Source organism: Bos grunniens, chromosome 15 (genome assembly GCF_055505025.1).
Source record: "Bos grunniens cultivar Pamir isolate PY7600 chromosome 15, Bosgru_T2T1.0, whole genome shotgun sequence".
Lineage (NCBI taxonomy): Eukaryota > Metazoa > Chordata > Mammalia > Artiodactyla > Bovidae > Bos > Bos grunniens.
In genome coordinates, this window is record NC_141179.1 from 49812064 (window position 1) to 49836153 (window position 24090).

The 24090-nt window shown below is 37.4% G+C and overlaps 2 protein-coding genes across 2 annotated transcripts; one reads left to right on the forward strand and one right to left on the reverse strand.

Moving 5' to 3' along the window:
* Positions 1 to 4542: 4542 nt before the first annotated feature.
* LOC147358062 (olfactory receptor 52D1-like) lies at positions 4543 to 5466 on the reverse strand. The gene has a single exon (XM_086342036.1). It carries the CDS (start codon positions 5464 to 5466, stop codon positions 4543 to 4545), a length of 924 nt encoding a protein of 307 aa, XP_086198162.1.
* Positions 5467 to 18052: 12586 nt separating this feature from the next.
* On the forward strand, positions 18053 to 20519 carry LOC147358063 (olfactory receptor 51G1-like). The gene has a single exon (XM_086338441.1). The coding sequence runs from the start codon at positions 18942 to 18944 to the stop codon at positions 19971 to 19973; it is 1032 nt and encodes a 343-aa protein (XP_086194567.1). The 5' UTR covers positions 18053 to 18941; the 3' UTR covers positions 19974 to 20519.
* The last annotated feature ends 3571 nt before the right edge of the window (positions 20520 to 24090 follow it).

A 24090-nucleotide genomic window follows, 5' to 3' on the forward strand; every position in this document is an offset into this window, starting at 1 on the left:
TATGGATGTGAGAGTTGGACTGTGAGGAAGGCTGAGCGCCGAAGAATTGATGCTTTTGAACTGTGGTGTTGGAGAAGACTCTTGAGAGTCCCTTGGACTGCAAGGAGATCCAACCAGTCCATTCTGAAGGAGATCAGCCCTGGGATTTCTTTGGAAGGAATGATGCTAAAGCTGAAACTCCAGTACTTTGGCCACCTCATGTGAAGAGTTGACTCATTGGAAAAGACTCTGATGCTGGGAGGGATTGGGAGCAGGAGGAGAAGGGGACCACGGAGGATGAGATGGCTGGATGGCATCACTGACTCGATGGACGTGAGTCTGAGTGAACTCTGGGAGTTGGTGATGGACAGGGAGGCCTGGCGTGCTGCGATTCATGGGGTCACTGAGTTGGACACGACTGAGCAACGGAACTGAACTGAACTGAAAGTACTCTTGCCTGGAGAGTCCCATGGACAGAGGAGCCTGGTGTGCTGCAGTCCATGGGGTCCCTGAAAGTCAGACACGACTGAGCGACTTCACTTTCAGTTTTCACTTTCATGCATTGGAGAAGGAAATGGCAACCCACTCCAGTTTTCTTGCCTGGAGAATCCCAGGGATGGGGGAGCCTGGTGGGCTGCGGTCTATGGGGTTGCATAGAGTTGGATATGACCGGAGCGACTTAGCAGCAACAGCAGCATCAAAGTAAAGAAATGCATGCAGTTTTCCATCATACTGAAGTCTATGATCTTCCCTGGTAGTTCAGATGATGAAGAATCCTCCTGCAATGCAGGAGACCTTGGCTCCATCCCTCGGTTGGGAGGATCCCCTGGAGAAGGGAATGTCTACCTGCTCCAGTGTTCTTGCCTGGAGAATTCCATGAACAGAGGTGCCTGGAACGCTACAGTCCATGAAGTCTATGATGGATTCAAATAGATGTTTCCTGTCAGTAATGGAAAACAGGGGTGAAAATCCAGAGAGAATCTTGTCACATTGTCATCACTCTCCCACTAACTACTTATATGAAACCATGACTTATGGTTTTGCATCCCATTCCACGGTTTTGCATCCCATTCCACGATGAGGGAAGAGAGGTTTTCCCCACACACCACCAGCTGGGTGTCCTATAAAGTAACTAAATTTGGACACTATCTACCTGGAGATAGTTTCAAATCCCACAAGTCACGGGTTCAGTCCTATAAGACTTACCACCATGCCCCCCTGCAAACCAAGGTATCATCTGGGCTTCTGGCTGATCAGCTGTACATTGGCAGTTCCAATGACCCACTCCTTGGGATGGATTAATTTTCTAGAGCAGCTCATAGAATTCAGAGAATTATTTTACTTAACTCGGTTACCAGTTTATTATTAAAAGATAATAAGAATGGCTCAAGAACAGTCAGATAGAAGAGAGTCCTAGGACAAGGTATCCAGAAAGGGTAGGGATCTTCCACATCCTTTGCAGGCATGTTCACCAACCCAGAAGCTCTCTGAACCTTTTTTTTTTTTTAATGTCTTTATGAGACTTCAGTCTCCCCTCCCTGGGGGTAGCAGGGAGAGGGAGTGAAAGTCACATCTCTTTAATAACATTGTTGGCTTCACTAGCAACTAGCCCCCTCCTTAGGCTGGGTCCAAAAGTCACCTCATTAAGGTAACAAAAGACTCATTCCTTGCTCTCACCTCTCAAGAAATTTTAAGAGATTTGGAACACGTGTACACCCGTGGCAGATTCATGTTGATGTATGGCAAAACCAATACAATTTTGTAAAGTAATTAGCCTCTAATTTAAATAAATTTAATTAAAAAAATAAAAGTGAACAAACTCTTTTGCCAACCCCCAAAATAAATAAATAAATAAATAAATAAAAGCTCTGTGCCAGAAACAGGGGCTAGAAATAAATGCTTGTTTCTTACTATAAAGCACAGCATCACAACTATGTACAAATTGCCTTATTCTCTTGCTCTTGATTATATTTATTCAGTTATAATTGACATATGTTGTGTAATTTCAAGTTGTCCAGCATGTTGATTGCTGCTGCTGCTAAGTCACTTCAGTCGTGTCCGACTTTGTGTGACCCTATAGACAACAGCCCACCAGGCTCCCCCATCCCTGGGATTCTCCAGGCAAGAACACTGGAGTGGGTTGCCATTTCCTTCTCCAATGCATGAGAGTGAAAAATGAAAGTGAAGTTGCTCAGTCGTGTCCGACTCTTAGCGACCCCATGGACTGTAGCCCACCAGGCTCCTCCATCCGTGGGATTTTCCCGGCAAGAGTTCTGGAGTGGGGTGCCAATGTTTATTTATATTGCTTACTCTTTCCCTTTGCATGAATTTCTTTCCCTAAATTTTCAGAAAATATTTTCATTATATTTCAGATTACTTCTCAGAGACAGTGTGATCACTCCATCTAGAGTAGCCTAACTTCTGTTCCCTTGGAATGTCTCATATATTTTTATATCAGATTTTCACAATACAAAAGTATTTGCTCACTGTGTGTATTAAATAGTTCATACAGCTTCCCAAATGTCCCTTCCTCTCTAAACACACGTTATATAAGGAATCTGTATGTTTCATATCAGTCTTGTATGTTTCTGCATCCTAAACACATGAGGTCATATCTGGGCCGTAGTAGATTTTTTGTGTACATTCACTCACTCAATCTTCTTTAATTAGGCAGCTGGCTGAACCACAGTGTGATTAGTAGCCTGGGCTCCTCACTACTCCAGGATGTGTGCTGGCATCCCTCTAGAAATAATCAAATATATTTTTTCAATATTAATTATAATTCTCACACATAAAAAGCTTTGCCTCTGAGGGTTGATCCATAAGCCAAAGCATTAGTTTCTTCTTAAGAAGACTTGCCTGAACTCAGTACAAACATAACTATGATAATGATTCTAAGAACTCATCAGCTTTTCTGACTGGACTCTTCCTATTTCCTGAATCTCCCTCTTTTCTATTCACTGGCAAGTTTTTATCATACATCATCAGAATTAGTGAAAATAGACCTCAAATGTTCCAATTATTTCCAGTTTACAACATTGGGATTCCAAAGTAAGCACTCTTGCTGGATAATGTTTCTTAAGTCCAGGCTTTAACTTATAGGCATATTCTTAAATGTTAGAATTACTTTCTGAAGTAACTGCTATTGATATCTCCATTTTACCATTCAGAACGGAGAAAGCCAGATAATATAACTTGATGAGAATCAACGTAGCTAGGAAGTAATTGTTTTTGGATTCAAAACTGAGCAGTATCATTTGAGAGCCAGTTGTCTTAAATGATACATTTTTTGCTTCTCTTAGAATTTAGAATATTCAGGTAATTTTTGTACTAACCAAGATAATATGAAATGGATGACAATAAAATAAGTTTATACAACCAGAAATATGAGCACAGAGTTAACACTTTACTATTGAGGGAAGAGATATGAAATCATAGGGCAGTCAACAGAAAGGGGTCATGTAGACCTGATATCTGATAACCCACTAGCTCAGAAAGAAGAAAACAAAATTTAAAGAGAATAAGTAACATGATTCTGAAGAACTACTAACAGAGAGGTACTCGGGTTACTGAATAATTTGGTAATATATGCTACTATGGCCTCATGACAAAACTGCTTAGGTCATTATCAGGAATAGTGTATATCTTAAAGAAAAGCATTATACTGTATTAGGTACCCGTAATGATTTGGTATGCCCCAAATGAGTTATATACCTATGATAAATGCATGATATTCCATACAAAAGTTTAGTCTGCAACTAAACTTCGGAAAGAAAGAGGAATGAACAATATCACAGTCAAGAGTAACTAGAAAAATGACTTATAAAGAAATGCCAGAATACAATGTCTCTGTTTTATAATACATATTGTGAGTAAATAGAGTATGCAAGATCACAAAATAATGGTAGAAAGAACTATGTATATTTTCAGTGAATCAGTTTAATCAGTTTGAACCAATTGAGGAAACAAAAGGGAAAATGGTAGGACAGTATTGGATTCATGAAGTCTTCTGGAGAAGTTTTTGTTGGACTAGATATTATTTAGAAAACTTATAAGAATTCTAGGTAGATTGAGGAAATAGTAATATGCCACACAAAATTCCAGGAAGTAATCTGGAGAGAATAGTTTCTTCATCTGTCTTCTCAAAAGATATTTAGCTAAAACTATCCCAGTTTCTGAGGTTTTAGATTTAAAGTATTTTCAGTTTTATTGTCTAGGAGAAATAGACAATTAATTAAGCTTAGTGAAAGTCAAAATAATGAATCATACCAGTGTCTCTTGAAGCTCATAATATGGAACAATAGAATAGTATTGTGGAAGCAAACACAATGAAAAAGATCACGGAAAAGTGGAGAAATTGAATTATCAAGCAAATACATTAAGAATAAATCACCTAAGTCAGTCATCTTCTAAGCAAGTTTCCTGAGAATGACATTAAATCAATGCTAATTAATACTTTATATTACAAATAGAATATGTAGAGATTCAGGCTTCTAGAAAGAAGGTTAATATCTTTTTTTTTCCCATAAGTCATAGAAACTTGTTCCATAAAAGCTGATTGTTTTAGAGTTTGTGAGAAGTCAAAAGTTGGAGAGGACATTCTCTGATCCTTTTGGTTCTTATGCCATAGGTCATTGGGTTCACCATGGGTGGGATGAGGACAAAGATTTTAGCCACAAAGATGTGAATATGAGGAGCCATGTGGTGCCCAAACCTGTGAGTAAGGAAGGATAAAAATACTGGAGTATAGGCTACCAAAATGAGACACACATGGGATCCACAAGTGCCCATGGTCTTGAGCTGAGCAGCCTCAGATGGAAGATGGAAGACAGTGAAAAGGATGACAACATAGGAACAGAGGATTAATATGAGATCTAAACCTCCAGTGAAGAAGGCAGCAGTTAGGCTGTATGTTCTGCAGATCCTGGTCTCTGCACAAGCCAGCTTGATCAGCGGCATAAATTCACAGTAGTTGTGAGGGATGACATTAGCTCTGCAGTAGGAAAGCCACCAAAGCATGAAGGGTTGAGGAGTATAAAGCACAACTCCACAGAAGATAGTAACCAGCCCCAAGTTCTGGATGACTCTGTGTGCCAGGATAATGGGATGTCTCAGAGGATTGCAGATTGCCACATACCTGTCAAAGGCCATGGCCAAGATAAACCCTGAGGCCATGCTGCATAGTGAGTGAATGAGAAATACTTGGACAAGGCAGACTTCAAAATAGATCTCCCTGTCATGGAACCAAAAAATGCTGAGGATTTTGGGCATAGCAGTAGTGGAAAGGATCAAGTCGGCCACAGAGAGCATACAGAGGAAGAAGTACATGGGCTCATGCAGGTTGGAGTCTGTTCTGATAATAAATAGAATGGAGAAATTTCCAAGGCAGAAGGGCATTGATATCCAAGTGTGAATGGCCTCCATCCCTGGAATGCCAAGGAGAAGAAAGGTACTGAGATGAAAACTGGTGTTGTTTGGTAGTGACATGATGAAAAATACGGGTTGTGTTCAGTTGCAGAATATGTGTATATTTTCATATTCATATGACCATCTATTTACTGATGACTTCATTTATTAATATAAATCTTGAGAATGTTTTATACTCTAAAAATAAAATGATAAATAGGACCTAATTCCTAATTTCAGATTAACATTCTAATAGGGGAGAAACTGATATAAACCAATGATTAATTTCCCATGTGATCAATGCAGTAAAAGGTTTATGAACAAACCATTTTATGAACAAAAAGGTAGAGACATTTATTCTATTTCTGTGAGTCAGAGGATTCACAGATAAGATGTTTAGTCTTGGTTCTGAAGCACTCTGGACCTGTAAGATAAAGAAAAATTGTAACGTAAGTAAATTCACAATCAGATGAATCTAACCTTAACTGTATTAGCCCTCTTGAAAATTAATTTGTTCAAGACTGTTTGTGAAATGGGGCTTCTTTGGTGGCTTAGATGGTAAAGATCCTCTTACAATGCAGGAGACCTGGGTTTGATCCCTGGGTCAGGGAGATCTCCTGCAAAAGGAAATGGCAACCGACTCCGGTATTCTTGCCTGGGAAACCCCATGGCCAGAGGAGCCTGCTGGGCTCTAGTCCATGGGGTCACAAAGAGCTGGACACGACTGAGTGACTAATATTTTCATTTGTGAAATACAGTGTTCCCTCGGTATGCATGGAGGATTGGTGCCAGGACCCACCATGGATACTAAAATCCTCAGATGCTCAAATCCCTTAGTCAGTCATCTGTATCCTCAGTTCCACGTCTGTACCTGAAACCAACCCTGGATCATGTAGTAGTATTACATGTATTTATTTAAAAGAATCAGTGTGCAAGTGGACTTGTGCAGTTTAAACTCATATTCAAGTGTCAATTGTCCTTTGAAATGGCAGTGATATTGCAGAATGAAGAGAACACAAGACTCTGTCCTAAATTTCACTTGACTGTCTACTGTACCACATCAATTAGCATGCTTTGATGAATAATTTTAATTGCACATAGTCTAGACTCTTTTTCCACAGAATGAGAACTATAAAAGTGATAGCAGAAGGTTCTAAATGAGGACACATTCTGCATTTGTCTCCTCAGATTATGTTAAAATTAAGAGCCACCTTCCTCATATGGAAGGTAACTATTTTGAACCAGGTAATAATCATCCTCTTTCAACCAATATCTCATTTCTCCTTCAAACATCACCTCTTTTCTCCATCCTTTCCATCTGATAAGTTTAAACTTCAGAGTTCTGGAGGTATTGTAATTTAGCAATATATAGCTAAATTGTGTCGTGCTGACAAGTACCACTGTTAATTCTGAGGACACCAGCTATGTAAGAGCAACAGTGGCAGCACATTTGCCCATGGAGAGATACAAGTCAAAACAAGGAAAACCAGCTGAAAATACAGGGAGTAGAGCCTGCAAAATAACAAGTGCATATTGTATCACTCATATTCCAAGATGACTAGAGAGATAATTAAGCAGATAAGTACGCTTCTGTTAGGAAATATATAGATGTATAACTTCTCATAACTATGCTGTTTGCCTAATTCAAATGTAGGCCAGGGAGCTAAAAAGGACTAGAAGTCCTAACATCTAGAAGATGGCACGGGGGCAGAAATAAACATATCTCTCAGTTTTGGAGTTGGCAACCACTGAGGAGCTTTCTCATTTGAAATTGAATAAGAGAAAAGACAATAAGGGAAATCTAAAATTACTTGCTAACGAAGCTGTAAATTGTCTTAATACATATGGTTTAAGATTTACTTTGAATAATAGCTTTACTTCAGCAAATAAAAGTTTAGAAAGTAGATATTAGCATGTAAAGGGTAGGCAAAACACATACATTATTGTGCAGTTAAGTTCCCTCTCAGAATAGCTCTTCATTTAAAGAGTAAATCAAGTTCAGAGCAACACCCCCTTATGTAATTATAAAATATGAAAACATGCCATCGGCATGGCATAATTTCAATTCTAAAATTTGTAATAAATTCCTGGACTGCATTGTTTTTGTTATATAAGTGATAAAATCAAATAACAAAACTTTGAATTAAGAATTTTAAAATAACACCAGTAATAATTTCAAGTAAACAGGAGAAAATAAATGATGAGAAGAAAGAGAAAAATATAAAAAGTGGGATATAGCAAAAAAGTGAGAAAAGGAAAAAAAAAAAAAAAAGTAAGAGCAGGCCCATACATACTTGCTTAGAATTTTTTTTTTTTTTTCCTTTGTCACATTGCCACTGTAGGAACTGACTTTTCTTCAGTGGATCACAAAGCTCCTGCTTCCACTTCAGCAATAATAATATATACTTAGACTTCATGTGCAAGTAGCATCCCTGTTGCAGAATCTGAGAAGAAAGTAATACTTACACAATTTCTGTCCTCCCAGGTACCGCTCTCTGCAGCACAGCCTAAATTTCTTCAGTCTTATCTCCCAGATAAATAGATTTGACAACATGGCTTATTCTTGAGTTTGCTGTACATACCAAATGCTGATGTGGGTACTTCGCCCTGGAGTTTGATTGAACAGGTCAAGGAGCAGTTACTGTTATGTCTCCTCTTTTCAGTGGCATTACTTATCCTTAGAGAACCTCAACTGAATGCCATGCCTTTCTTAGAGATATGATCAGATAGGAAGACTAAACTCTTGGAGAAAAGGAAAATCCTAGAGGAGTAAGATCTAGTGGTGAAGGAATATCAGCTTTGATTCAAACCATGAATTGACAGAAATAAGGAGAGAGATGCAATGAAAATATTTTATAACATCTTGTCAATTCAGTGAGGATGTTCATTTATAGAAGATACTAATCATCGCTCAATCATCTTCTCACCACCTACTACTCTAAACCATTAATTTTAAATTAATTTTAATATGACTGTCATTGAATTTTAATATCACTCTGTTTTCTGATCCCTTTGGCCTTGATGAAAAACCCAGGGCCTCTTGCTCTACAACTCTAATAATGAAAAAACATGCTGAGGTGGTTGTATTATCCTTCACCCCATCTGTCCTATATCATCAGAACAGGTCTGTCATAATTCAAATCTACTTCTTCTCAACTAACCTCAATTATATTAATAGTTCTAGGATCACAGGCTCCCAGGAGCCAAGAAAGTGGCCCACATGTGCATGGATTCCCTGTGGAGCCTAAGATATACAAGAGTTGAGCTTCTTGAGCAGGGGATCGGGTTATTCTCACACCACTTTCACAAGAGACAGGAAAATAGGAATAAACAGATAATTTTTTCAGTGGATTATGTCTCACTGTATAAGTAATTTCATTAGGGATATATTGACTGGTCACAAATACTTAAAGATATGCTTGTTTCACAAAATTCTTTCAAATTTTTGGCAACATTGGCTTTAGGTAATAATTTATGACTTATCTGAATACATGTAATTCTTAATTTCTTCTGAGAAAATATAATGGAGCAGAGATCTTTCTTTAAAGAAATGTAGAGTTTTCATAATTGTAATTATAATGGTCACAAAATATGTCATTGAATTTTGTTGCATAGTTTACTTAACCATTCTCCAGTTCCTGAATATATGTATTATTTTATTGTTTTACTAACTAGGAAAAATTATCAAGATTAATTCTTCATGTAGTATGATAGAAATAATAAAAAAATCACAAAACCATGTGCATCTACTGCTTTGAACATTGCTGTGCAAAGAAACTATGAGCTCTAGCTCCATTATCATACATATGGAAATTTTTCACATTCCTGAATTTATTCATAAAAATAACTATTTTAGTCATCAAATCAACTCTTTTATATGTACTAAGACATAGTAATAGTCTAGAGACTAGGAATGTAATAAAGCAGACAAGGTCCTTCATTTTAGGAATATTTGGTGTAGTGGTTAAAATCAATAATAAACAAATAAGGGAACATAATATTTAAGGAAATAAAAAGTTCTTTTCCAACATGAATTTGCAATATAGAAAGCTTAGAATTTTTATCTTGAGTTTGATAGCAGTTAATTTCTTTAACATTGAACTTTTTAAAAAATCTATTTTCTATACCATGTGTCCTATAAATTTGGATTTTTTGTGTTTCCTTAATTCTAGTAATTATTATTCATTTTTAAAGTATTTTCTCCTCTCATTTATTATTTACCTTCTTCTACATTTATTGATATATGTGTTTTTGGCTATTCTAGTTCATTCCTCCAACTATTCAAATTTTTCCATTTTCTGATGATTATTAATTAGTAATATCATAATTATTTTATGATCTGTTACCTGCCAGTTTTTAGGGGTGTGTGTTTGAAAGTAAAATTGTATAATTTTATGTGCAGTTTCATAAATAGTGACTAGATCAGTTCTACTAATTGTCTTTTTTCTTCCCAAATACTCTTTAGAATCCTATCAGAATTAAGTTTCCTATGGCCGCCATAGTAAGTTACCACAGATTTAATGGCTTAAAACAACATAAACTTTTAATTTAATTCTGTATGTTAGAAATTCAACACATGTGTCACTGCACTAAAGGTTTCATTCTTTCCCAGAGGTTTTAGGATAGAATCAATTTTATTGACTTTCCAGCTTTTAGAGAATGCTCCTAATCCTTGGCTCAGAGTCTCCTTGCATCTTCAAGGCTGACAATGGATAATTAAGTTTTTATCACCATGTATCACTAAAACACTGATTTCTCTGCTGCTTCCCACTTCCACTTTTAAGGACCCTTATGATTACATGGGACCTGCCTAGATAAGCTAGAGCATTCTCCATATTTTAAGATCAGGTGATCATTAGACATCAATAACTTAAATACCCCTTTACCATGTGAAGTAATATTAAGTTCCTAGGACTTGGATGTGGATATATTCTATTATCCACTATTATAAGCCACTATTCTCCCTGCTAAAGGGGTTGCTTTTATTATTTTTTAAAAGTGTGTTTCTGTTTTGTCTCAAGTATAGATTTCAAATATATATGTATCAGTTCAGTTCAGTTCAGCTGCTCAGTCATGTTCGACTCTGCGACCCCATGAATCGCAGCACGCCAGGCCTCTCTGTCCATCACCAACTCCCGGAGTTCACTCAGATTCACGTCCATCCAGTCAGTGATGCCTTCCAGCCATCTCATCCTCTGTTGTCCCCTTCTCCTCCTGCCCCCAATCCCTCCCAGCATCAGAGTCTCTTCCAATGAGTCAACTCTTCGCATGAGATGGCCAAAGTACTGGAGTTTCAGCTTTAGCATCGTTCCTTCCAAAGAAATCCCAGGGCTGATCTCCTTCAGAATGGACTGGTTGGATCTCCTTGCAGTCCAAGGGACTCTCAAGAGTCTTCTCCAACACCACAGTTCAAAAGCATCAATTCTTTGGTGCTCAGCTTTCTTCACAGTCCAACTCTCACATCCATACATGACTACTGGAAAAACCATAGCCTTGACTAGACGGACCTTTGTTGGCAAAATAATGTCTCTGCTTTTGAATATGCTATATAGGTTGGTCATAACTTTTCTTCCAAGGAGTAAGCGTCTTTTAATTTCATGGCTGCAGTCACCATCTGCAGTGATTATGTATTAATAATTGATATATATATAGTATAATATATATAGTATATATAGTATATTATATGTCAGAGAAGGCAATGGTACCCCAGTCCAGTACTCTTTTTTTTTTTTTTTTTCACTCCAGTACTCTTGCCTGGAAAATCCCATGGATGGAGGAGTCTGGTAGGCTGCAGTCCATGGGGTCACTAAGAGTCAGACAGGACTGAGCGACTTCACTTTTATTTTTTCATTTTCATGCTTTGGAGAAGGAAATGGCAACCCACTTCAGTGTTCTTTCCTGGAGAATCCCAGGGGCAGGAGAGCCTGGTGGGCTGATGTCTATGGGGTCACACAGAGTCGGACATGACTGAAGTGACTCAGCAGTATATTATATGTAATATATAATGTTACTTGTATATTATATAAATATGTATATTACTTATATATATATGTAAGTAATTATACAATATATTGTATAATTGTAACTAGTTATGGGCTTCCCAGGTGGTGCTAGTGGTAAAGAACTTGCCTGCCAAAGTAGGAGACTTAGGAGATCTGGGTTCGATCCCTGAGTGGGGACAATGCCCTGGAGGAGGGCATGGCAACCCTCTCCAGTATTCTTGCCTGGCGAATCCCATGGACAGAGGAGCCTGGTGGACTATAGTCCATATATGTATTGATTAATAATTATAGTATATAGAGAACCCAGGGACGGGGGAACCTGGTGGGCTGCTGTCTATGGGGTCGCACAGAGTCGGACAAGACTGAAGTGACTTAGCAGCAGTCCAACTCTGTGCGACCCCATAGACAGCAGCCCACTAACCCCCTCTGTCCCTGGGATTCTCCAGGCAAGAACACTGGAGTGGGTTGCCATTTCCTTCTCCAATGCATGAGAGTGAAAAATGAAAGTGAAGTTGTTCAGTCGTGTCCGACTCTTAGCGACCCCATGGACTGTAACCCACCAGGCTCCTCCATCCATGGGATTCTCCAGGCAAGAACACTGGAGTGGGTTGCCATTTCCTTCTCCAATGCATGAAAGTGAAAAGTGTAAGTGAAGTCGCTCAGTCGTGTCTGAATCTGTGACCCCATGGACTGCAGCCTACCAGGTTCCTCCGTCCATGGGATTTTCCAGGCGAGAGTACTGGAGTGGGTTGCTATTGCCTTCTCCAACAGCTAATTATATATATATATATAATTATAACTAATTAATTTATGTATATTTGTTTTGTTTCAAAAAGATTCAAATATATGTTTATTTTAGTATCCATTCGACAGAAAATTAATTGTAAACATATATTTATACCACTAAAATGTTTAAGAAGTTAAGAGTTAAGTAATGATACCTAATGCATATAAAAAAGAACATTTTGTCTTCAATTATAATTATCTTTCTTCAATTATACAATTTTCATTTTAAATTTAAGCAATATTCCAGTTTCCCCCTGAATATTTAAATCTTACTTTCTATTTTCTTGAATATGTTTTTTCACAGTTATTTTAAAGCCTATCTAAAAATTATATTTTTGAATCCTCTATGTTTATTCTAGTATTATTATTTTTTAATATTAGTCTTATGTTACACATCTGTGTTTCCTTTTCTGCTTGGTTATGCTACAGCCAAATATTTTCTGTAAAATTAAACTAGAAATAATTAAAGCTTAGGATAATGACATGCAATATTACACAAGTTTACAGGATTTGTATGCACTTCTGGCAGATGGTTTTTGGCACTAATAATCTCATATCTCTTTAACAAAATCAGATTTTGAGGTTACTGACACCTATTTTAGTCCCTCTAAGAACATATCTATTTGTGATTCACCCGTCCATCTAGGGAAGACCCCAAATAGGCCGAGTGTTAGAAGCTGCCCAGCTGTAATATCTATTTTAGTTCTGTAGTCCCTTTATTTTATTGTGTAGCCTTACTATTCTTAGTTATTTTATTCCACTAAGGAGTTTTCAGCTGGAACCCTTCAACCTCCCATTGTGTATCTAAATTCAGCAGCCATCAGAGGTAGAGTCAGAGTTTCCTTGCATTTGTCCATTTGTGCCTCCCTTAGGCTTTCTCTGTTCCTGTGGAAATTCCCGCTGTCTCATCCTGAACAACATCCATCCCTTAGGCTCACAGGCCCTTACTCTTTAATGTACCATTAGTGGCTCTGATTCCCTCAGGCTTTCAGGGACCCCATATAACCAGGAAAAATGAAAAGCTTCTTTCATCACAGATGTATAAGCTGGAAACGTTCTATACCCCTTAGAAAATACTATCTTCAACTTGAGCACTTTAAATATGGGCAAAAAACCAAAGCAGTGAAAGTTGTTTAAATGAAGAATAAACAGAAGTGGCCAACAGACAGGAGTAAGTCTGTTATGGGGCAGAAGGGCAAAGGTGGAAGGCAAAACAGCTATCACTTTGCTGATGGAAAGAAGCGGATAACTGTGGCTCAGGGAAAGAGGTTGGTAATGGGTAGTTGGAGACAGGGAATTTGAGTGAGGTGAAAAAGTAATGAATTTTGTAGGAAAAAAATTGTTTAACGTGATGCAGTAATGTGAGATGAAATGTGTTTGGGTATTTTAGATAAGCAGAAAAGCGCATTTGAATACAGTTCTGAGAAAGGGCTTTGGGTTATTTTATACAAAAAGAAAGAAGGAAAGCATGTAATTTGAAAATGAGAGTGGAAATGAGGTCATAACTAGTAAACGGTGTAAGAGGCAATCTAGGGGATTTGAGCATGAGAGCACATAATGAGCTGAAAGGAGAACCTGGCCAAAATCACATGTATAATCCACCTCCCTTTTTCTATACACAAGGAAGAAGGATCTTATAAATAATGACAATGGCTTCCCTTTTCTTCAGAGATAAGTACACAGCAATGAACACATTTTAAATACAGAAATGAACTGACTTGCCTGTGTCTTTAAGAATTATGGCTCTAAGGAAAATTGATTTGAGGGAATGACATAAGAATGAAAGAAATGAGATTAGCTAAGTGACCAATAAAATAGAAGAGGAATGCTGAGGTAAGCAACAGAAGTGAATAGGTTAAAGTACTCTGGACCTTGAAATGAGAGGAGAGAGGACATGAATTTTAATAACCAAGGACAAAGCCTAGTTTTTACATTTGATCAATTGTGTAGCATGAGTTACATTTACTACGATGGAAATATTAAGGCTATTGCCAAGAGTTCCTTCTTGGCCATGTGATCTTTCTTGTGTCTTTTAGACATAAAACAGAGACATCTGATAGACTATTTGATATCACTCTGAAGATCAGTAGAGAGTTAAGGATAGAGATGTGTGGTGAAGTTACCAGTGGGTAGTTTTTAAAAGCAATTACTGAATAGAATATTTTAGGAAAAAGTGTAGCTATATATTAGAAATAAAAACAGAAGAAACACCTGGGGTACTTTTAGTATTTAGAAATCTGGCACTGGAGTAGGAACCAATGAAGTTTTAAAGAAATAAAATAGATCAATTAGTAGGGTTCAGTTCAGTTCAGGTCAGTTCAGTCGCTCAGTCATGTCCGACTCAGTGACCCCATGAAGCGCAGCACACCAGGCCTCCCTGTCCATCACCAACTCCCAGAGTTCACTCAGACTAACATCCATCCAGTCAGTGATGCCCATTCAGCCGTCTCATCCTCTGTCGTCCCCTTCTCCTCCTGCCCCCAATCCCTCCCAGCATCAGAGTCTTTTCCAAGAGTAAACTCTTCACATGAGGTGGCCAAAGTACTGGAGTTTCAGCTTTACCATCATTCCTTCCGAAGAACACCCAGGACTTTTTGTAGGGTAAGAGGAAATAAAGCAAGCATGTTTTCAAAAATAATATAGATTTAAAATATTTTCAGAGGAGAACATGGTCAACAGTTTTGCATACTGCTGAGAGTTATAATGAGAACAGGAACATTTTTTGGATTTGGTGACTAGGGATTATTGATTAATTTGACTGGAACTGTTGCATTTGGAGAGGATTTTGGGCAGGATGCTAGAGTAATGAGAGTGTATATTTTGTAGACCACAACTTCATAAGGTAGCATTCTTGTTGCAGTTCAGTTCAGTACATTTCAGTCACTCATTCTTGTCTGACTCTTGCGACCCCATGGACTGCAGCACGCCAGGCTTCCCTGTCCAACAAGAACTCCCAGAGCTTGCTCAAACTCATGTCCATTGAGTTGAAGATGCCATCCAACCATCTCATCCTCTGCTGTCAACTTCTCCTGCCACCTTCAGGCTTTCCCAGCACAGCGTCTGATCCAGTGAGTCTGTTCTTTACATCAGGTGGCCAAAGTATTGGAGTTTCAACTTTGGCTTCAGTCCCATCCAATGAATATTCATGACTGTTTCCTTTAGGATAGACTGGTTAAACCTCCTTGCAGTTCAAAGGACTCTCAAGAGTCTTCTCCAATACCACAGTTCAAAAGCATCAATTCTTTGGCACTCAGCATTCTTTATAGTCCAACTCTCACAGCCATACATGACTACTGGAAAAACCATAGCTTTGACTAGACAGACATTTTTGTTGGCAAATTAATGCCTCTGTTTTTAAGTATGCAATCTAGGTTGGTCATAGTTTTTCTTCCAAGGAGCAAGTGTCTTTTAATTTCATGGCTGCAGTCACCATCTACAGTGATTTTGGAGCCCCCAGAAATAAAGTCTGATACTGTTTCCACTGTTTCCCCATCTATTTGCCATGAAGTGATGGGACTGGATGCCATGATCTTAGTTTTCTGAATTTTGAGTTTTAAGCCAACTTTTCAGTCTTCTCTTTCACTTTCATCAAGAGGCTCTTTAGTTCTTAAATTTATGCCATAGGGATGGTGTCATCTTCCTATCTGAGGTTATTGATATTTCTCCTGGCAATCTTGATTCCAGCTTGTGCTTCACCCAGCCTGGCATTTCGCATGATGTACTCTGAATATAAGTTAAATAAGAAGGGTGACAGTATCCAGCCTTGACATACTCCTTTCCCGATTTGGAACGAGTCTGTTGTTCCATGTTCAGTTCTAACTGTTGCTTCTTGACCTGCATACAGATTTCTCAGGATGCAGGTAAGGTGGTCTGGTATTCCTATCTCTTTAAGAATTTTCCACAGTTTGTTGTGGTACACACAGTCAAAGGCTTTGGCATAGTCAACAAAGCAGAAGTAGATGTTTTTCTGGAACTCTCTTGCTTTCTTGATGATCCAACGAATGTTGGCAATTTGATCTCTGGTTCCTCTGCCTTTTATAACCACCTTGAACATCTGGAAGTTCATGGTTCATATACTGTTGAAGCCTGGCTTGGAGAATTTTGAGCATTATTTTGCTAGCGTGTGAGATGAGTGCAATAGTGCGGTAATTTGAGCATTCTTTGGCATTGACTTTCTTTGGGATTGGAATGAAAACTGACCTTTTCCAGTCCTGTGGCCACTGCTGAGTTTTCCAAATTTGCTGGCATATTGAGTGCGGCACTTTCAAAGCATCATCTTTCAGGACTTGAAATAGCTCAACTGGAATTCCATCACCTCCACTAGCTTTGTTTGTAGTGATGCTTCCTAAGGCCCACCTGACTTCACATTCTAGGATGTCTGGCTTTAGGTGAGTGATCACACCATCGTGGTTATCTGGGTCATGAGGATCTTTTTTGTATAGTTCTTCTGTGTATTCTTGCCACCTCTTCTTAATATCTTCTGCTTCTGTTAGGTCCATACCCTTTCTGTCCTTTATTTTGTCCATCTTTGCGTGAAATATTCTCTTGGTATCTCTCATTTTCTTGAAGAGATCTCTAGTCTTTCCCATTCTATTGTTTTCCTCTATTTCTTTGCATTGATCATTGAGGAAGGCTTTTTTTATCCCTCCTTGCTATTCTTTGGAACTTTGCATTCAGATGCTTATGTCTTTCCTTTTCTCCTTTGCTTTTAGCATATCTTCTTTTCTCAGCTATTTGTAAGGCCTCCTCAGACAACCATTTAGCCTTTTTGCATTTATTTTTCTTGGGGATGGTCTTGATTACTGCCTCCATGTACAAGTGTCACAAACCTCCATCATAGTTCTTCAGATCTAATCCTTTGAATCTCTTTCTCACTTCCACTGTATAACTGTAGGATATTTTATTTAGATCATACCTGAATGATCTAGTGGTTTTCCCTACTTTCTTCAATTTAAGTCTGAATTTGGCAATAAGGAGTTCATGATCTGAGCCACAGTCAGCTCCCAGTCTTGTGCTGACTATAGAGCTTCTCCATCTTTGGCTGCAAAGAATGTAATCAATCTGATTTCTGTTTTGCCATTCTCTGTCCAGTAAAAGTTCTTTGTTTTAAGGCTTTTCTCTCGCAGTTTTCTTCTAAGCCACTGTTTTGTTAAAACTCTAAAGGAAAGTGAGAAGACTGCACATTTTCAAGTAAAACTTGGAAGCAATTGCAGAAAAACATAAGTAATTCCCAGGATTACTCAGGGAAACCTGGTAAAAATATCCTGCAGTCTAAGGAGGAAGGGCCTTTTAAAAGGTGGCAAGAATACACACTTCCTAGTGTGCTATGGAAGGTCATTATAGGACAGAACTGGGGCTACTTTCTGAACTTAGAGTTAAAATATTTTAGTAACGTTTTAGAATCAGGGATTTGGATTCTAAACAAAATTGGTCTTTAGTTTGATCAATGGTATTTCTGAACCTCAGGTTACTCATATATAACCAAGTCTCTGTTGATCTCATATTCCAAGGTTCAAATATGATAATAAATATATAAATAATTATGAGTCTAAAAGTACTCTTATTTATTAGGATGTGATTGTGACTAATGAATACTTTTAAGGAATTGGATAATAACATCTGTTTTACCTTTTCTATGAGGAGATCTCCATTAATAGCCAACTTACTCTTATGAAAGAAAGATTGAATCATGAGGGAAAATGAGCAAAGGAGCAGGAAAAAAAAAAAAAAAGCAGGACACTAGATTATTGCCATTATAGTGGACCATGGGATCACAGCCTGAGGGTGGGTTAACTTCATTCTAATATCTTAGGGATCATGAGGCTGTGATGGCTGATGTTTTCCTTGCTGTCAGAGATGTCTGAAGACTGTGTTCACAGATGGCAACAGGAGCAAACTAGTTGGGACTCCACTGACAATTGAAGGGAGTCTCCAGGATTAACAAAACTGACATAGTTCACAAATCAATTACAACCATGGAACAAATGATAAAAATTTACTTAAAACTCTTGCCTTATTGCAGGGTAGGTACACATAAATAAGCCTCGGTGGAGAATATGAAAGAGAAACTGAACTCCAAATCCCTGAGACTGTGTCAATTAGGTAGGCACTTATTTACCCTTGATACTTGGGGACTTCTGGTTCACATTTAAATCAGTTTGAAGGCTGATTTATGTACCTCTCTAATTGATAACCATACTTGCTGCATATGCAGTGGTTTTGTTTTTTTTTTTTTTGAAATATCAATTTTATATCCTATATGACTTGATTAGTCTTGTGTGATTTTTTCCATTGGATAAAACAAACTTTATTCATTTTTTGCCTAAGCTTTTTCTGACATTCATTCTAAAATGCCTCCACCAAGTGTCATTGTCAGAGTGAAATGAATGCTAAATGAATGCTTAACATACAGAGGTCAGGGTCTGGGAAAATATTCTTACTTTACATCACAATCAAAAATAAAGGTAAATGATACAACTGAAAGTGAATAAAAATAAACTAACCTATGAAAATAATAGTGAAAAATGGAAGAGACTATATTATACACTTAGGAGAGGAAAGGGCATTCTGTGAAACATTCAAAATCCAGAATCAGCAGCCTAAAAGATTGACAGATAATAGTATAATAACCACAAATCATTTTAAGGATTAAACAGTAATATATTAACATGTTTCAAAGTAATTTCCAAATCTGTATGAATAATGCCCATACAAAGCAAGCATTAAGAAAAAAAACCTAATGTAAAAACATGACCTGCTATCTTCTCAATGTTGTATGTTTTTCTTCCTTTTAGGAGTTCATATTCTAATTGTAGAAAAATGGCTTCTTGGAACAATGTAATGACAGGCACTAATTCCAGTATTGGACAGGCACCTTCATTCTACCTTTCTGGGATTCCTGGCTGCAAGGATGTTCAACACTTTATTTCCATCCCCTTTTGTGTGTTCTATCTGATTGGAATAGTGGGCAACTGTACAGTTCTTCACATCATCCACACTGACAAGAGTCTCCATGAGCCCATGTACTACTTCCTGGCCATGCTGTCCCTCACGGACATGGGAATGTGCATCTCCACCCTGCCCACAGTACTGAGAACCTTCTGGTTTGATGCTAGGGAGATTGAGATGAATACTTGTATAGCCCAGATGTATTTTATTCACACTTTTTCTCTAATGGAATCAGCTGTGCTCCTAGCCATGGCTTTTGACCGCTATGTTGCCATCTGCGATCCTTTGAGGTATTCCAGCAAACTTACCCCACAACGCATTGTCTACATAGGGGTCTTCATCGTAATCAGATGCTCCACTGTCCTCCCTGTTGTTCTTGTTCGTATCCCCACATTTTCTTTCTGTCACTCCCATGTTCTCTCCCACTCCTTCTGCTTACATCAAGATGTCATCCAACTGGCCTGTTCTGACATCTCATTCAATGTTTTGTATGGCTTGTTTGTTGTTGCATTTTATTGGGGTATAGATTCTCTAGGAATCTTTTTATCTTATGCTTTCATCCTCTGCTCTGTGTTGCACATTGCATCCCGGGGAGGGAAACTCAAAGCCCTCAGTACATGTATCTCCCATATTTGTGCTGTGCTCATTCTGTATGTGCCAATGATAGGGTTGTCCTTAGTGCATCGTTTTGCAAAACATTTCTCTCCCATTATTCATATTACCATGGCAGATATTTACCTGTTAGTTCCACCAGTTCTCAACCCAATTATTTATAGCATCAAGACAAAGCAGATTCGCCAAGGCTTCCTAGGGATATTATTATCCAAAAGGATAGGGCTTGCTCACACTTAGATTCTTTGATATTTCAACTTTTGCATCCATCACCTTCATCCTAAAGATTAACCTGTTAGAAATTCTTGGACACATTTGGTATATAATAATTCCATGATAGTTCACAAATTCCACATGTCCCTTCAAGAAAAACATTTCAGTTTCTATCATTATTTCCTAGCTTTAAATCATCTCAAAACCCTTTTCTCAGGATAAGTAGCAAGAGGGAATAACTTCATTCAAATATTTTACAGAGATATTTTCCACTCAAGTTTGAAGGGAAGTACAATTTTCTATGTAATAACTAAAATAGAGAAATTCCCTGAACAACTCAATGGTAAAAGACGTAATACACAGCAGAATTTATGTTGATAATTCATTACATTTTCTTTCTATTATGTCAAAGTAGACTTCACACTCCATATTTTGAGTCAAATTGTAAGCAAGTGGATGTTTAAATTTAGAGATGGCATAAATGAAACTATTGCATTTCTTTATTTCCTTTACTTCTATTGAAATGATTGTCAGAAAAAAATCTGGGTGATGAATAAAGTTAGTTTTTTTTGTTGTTGTTGTTCTTCAATGGAGAAAACTAGAAGAGAAATCCAAACTTCACAATAGAGGGAATCTGTATTCATGAAATGTAGTGAAAATATCAAAATCCCTTGATCAGTGTACACTCCTATTAGGTGTAATATCTCATGTACAGAACTTTAAACAAAAATAGAGCAAGAGAGAACCCTTCCCCCCATCACCATAAACTGTAATCGTCTGAGGATCTTGCTGTCTTACACAATTCCCTAGGATACAAGAGGAAACAAGTTTTCAACACCCAAGATTAAAGTACATATTCTAGTGGGAGAATAGAAATGGATGTAAGGTAGTTAGAAAGAGGACTCAAAGAGAATACATTTGTTTTGTACAAATACTATTTTAAATCATCCTCAAAGACATCCCTTGGTTAAGTAAAGGGAAGCTGAAAAACATAATAAACACATTTTTTCAGGATTATTTCTAGATACTCTGAAAAGAATACATAAGATAATTAAAAAAATTAAAACTATTAGGAATCATAGGTTTAACAATTCGTTTAGAAAGTAAACCAGCTCAGGGAATAGAATAAAAATAAAAATAGAGAACAAACTCTGCAGTTCCAAGTGAATTGAAAACAGAAAAAAAAAAAAATCTGTGAAAATTATGTTAAAATTAAATCAGATATGAATGTAGATTTTATAGCAAAGGGATCCACTGAACTGTGTCAACTGTGTTGAAAAACTAAATATGCAAAGATTTACCTGATGCTTTTTCTCTTACACTTGAGCAACTGACATTTCTGAGATGAATCCCCCATTCTAGGAGAAAAAAGACTTTTTCATTTGATTTACCAAAAAATGAACATCAGGCTTCCTGTAAAAAATGGGAAAAAAATTACACATATTAGAACTTCAACATGTATTAAGTCGGCCAATAATGATAGTGATGGTGATAAACACAAAGACAGAGATAGAAAGTGACAGAGGTACACATATGTATATGAGGTAGATACCTCTCCTTTGTCTTAATTAAGGTTCTGTCAGGAAAAAACAAAATTGTTCTCAAACTGGATAATATGAAGACTTTGATACAGGCATTAGGGGTCGTTGAAAATATGTGGACAATATTTGGTAAAACCGAGAAATATTTTTATATATATTTTATAAATATATCATTAACATAGATAGTACTACAGAAGGGAATTTGATGCCAACGTTAGTCCTGAAGTGGCAAGGGAACAAAACTTTTTACCAGAACATGGGAAGGACAGCATGTGGAGAAGGACACCCAGCATGAGCTTTCCCTTTCTGTAGAAAGATGCAGCCACCATGAGGAAGCCACGGTGAGGGTTGTTGGGGAGTCAAAGGGGTAAACGTTCCAACTGTATCTTGCTTCCTGCATTTCCGTTAGCGATCAAGTCAAACCAGAAGTCAGAGAGCAAAGGGACCTGTTGATTCAGCTCACTGTGGTCAAGACAGAGCAGAGCAAATCTGGAAAACAGCCTAAGGATGCCCTTTGGCAAGCAGTCTGCCTTTCATATTTGTATCTGCTCTCAACTACGCACGTATAGTTCAGGCTTTGTGGTCTCTGTAGTGCTTTATCTTGTAGCTGTAAATGTGAATATTTGTAAATCATTTTCTTGCCATTAGAGTGAGTCATTCAAAATTGAGCTTATGATCTTGGTTGTCAAAAAATTTAGCAGTGAGAGATAAAATTGCTTTTTTTTAAATTTTTGTTCCTATGTTTTTTACATGAGAAATATACAGACCATATATAAAGGAGTATGGTTTCACTGACTAATAACAATCCTCTAAATCTGAGATCTTTGAACATATCCAATTTGGATGATGTCAAAGTGATTTAAATTGTGCTCAGTTGTTCAGTTGTGTCTGACTGTTTGCGACTCCATGAACTTTAGCCCACCCAGGCTCCTCTGTCCATGGGATTTTCTGGACAATAATACTGTAGTGGGTTGCCATTTCCTTCTCCAATGATTTAAGTTAATATTACAAAAAGCTAAGTGTAAGGATATTTCTGAGGCATCCCATGTCAGTGAAGGAAGTAAGTTCAAATCATTTCTGTGGTAATTTCACAACAAGATATTGGAAGATGGAAGTGTGAAGATTTTTCTAGTGGTGGGATAGAAATAGCCTCTTATTTTCGTGGACTGTTATTGGATGGTGAATTTATTTTAATAACTGAGTAAATATTATTTATGAGAACTATTACTTCTGTTGTAGTAATTACTTATATTTTTTAACTCCTGAAAGAGCTAATTGTCAATTAGTATCTTAAATATAAGAGTACAGGAAGATTAGCAAGCTATGACATGTGTAATCACCAATATCTTACTTGAGTGAGATGATAGATTTGTTAAGATTTAAATTAGTATCTGCCTTATGATCCAACAATCCCACTGCTGGGCATACACACTGAGGAAACCAGAAGGGAAAGAGACACATGTACCCCAATGTTCATCGCAGCACTGTTTATAATAGCCAGGACATGGAAGCAACCTAGATGCCCATCAGCAGATGAATGGATAAGAAAGCTGTGGTACATATACACAATGGAGTATTACTCAGCCATTAAAAAGGATACATTTGAATCAGTTCTAATGAGATGGATGAAACTGGAACCTATTATACAGAGTGAAGTAAGCCAGAAAGAAAAACACCACTACAGTATACTAATGCATATATATTGAATTTAGAAAGATGGGAACAATAACCCTGTGTACAAGACAGCAAAAGAGACTGATGTATAGATCAGTCTTATGGACTCTATGGGAGAGGGAAAGGGTGGGGAGATTTGAGAGAATAGCACTGAAACATGTATAATATCATGTATGAAACGAGTCGCCAGTCCAGGTTCGATGCAAGATACTGGATGCTTGGGGCTGGTGCACTGGGACAACCCAGAGGGAGGGTATGGGGAGGGAGGAGGGAGGAGGGTTCAGGATGGGGAACACAGTATACCTGTGGCGGATTCATTTCGATATTTGGCAAAACTAATACAATATTGTAAAGTTTAAAAATAAAATAAAAAAAAAATAAATAAATTGGTATTACAAGGTTCAAAACCAGAGTCAAAAAAGATTAACAATAAAACACATTTTTAAAAGAAATTCCTGTACTAAACAGTTAGAAATCAATATTTTTAAGACAGTTTTATTCACCCTGAGAGGAGATTTCTTATCATTCAGTAGTCCACATGCCAACTCTGCTACATAGCTTAATCACCAGTAGACGCTTAGAAATCAAAATTGTTGACAGACATATGGCCCTTCATTCATTGAATGAAACCATCTATACATAATCAAATCAAATTTATACAATCCCTTTCATCAGTAAAAGCTATGGCACAGAGAATCACACTTAGCATTATTGTTTATGATCTTTAAAATGGGTTTCTTTTTTCATTGTGATTTTAAGGTTACAGCAAATTTGAGTGAAAGCTACAGAGATTTCCCATATACTCTTTATTACAATAGTTTTGAAGGAAGCAAATCACATAAGTAAATTTCATTTTTATCTAGTATGTGGTAACAGTACCAGCTTAGAGCCATTCCCACCTCTATGTCCTGAATAAGTTGTTCTCATTG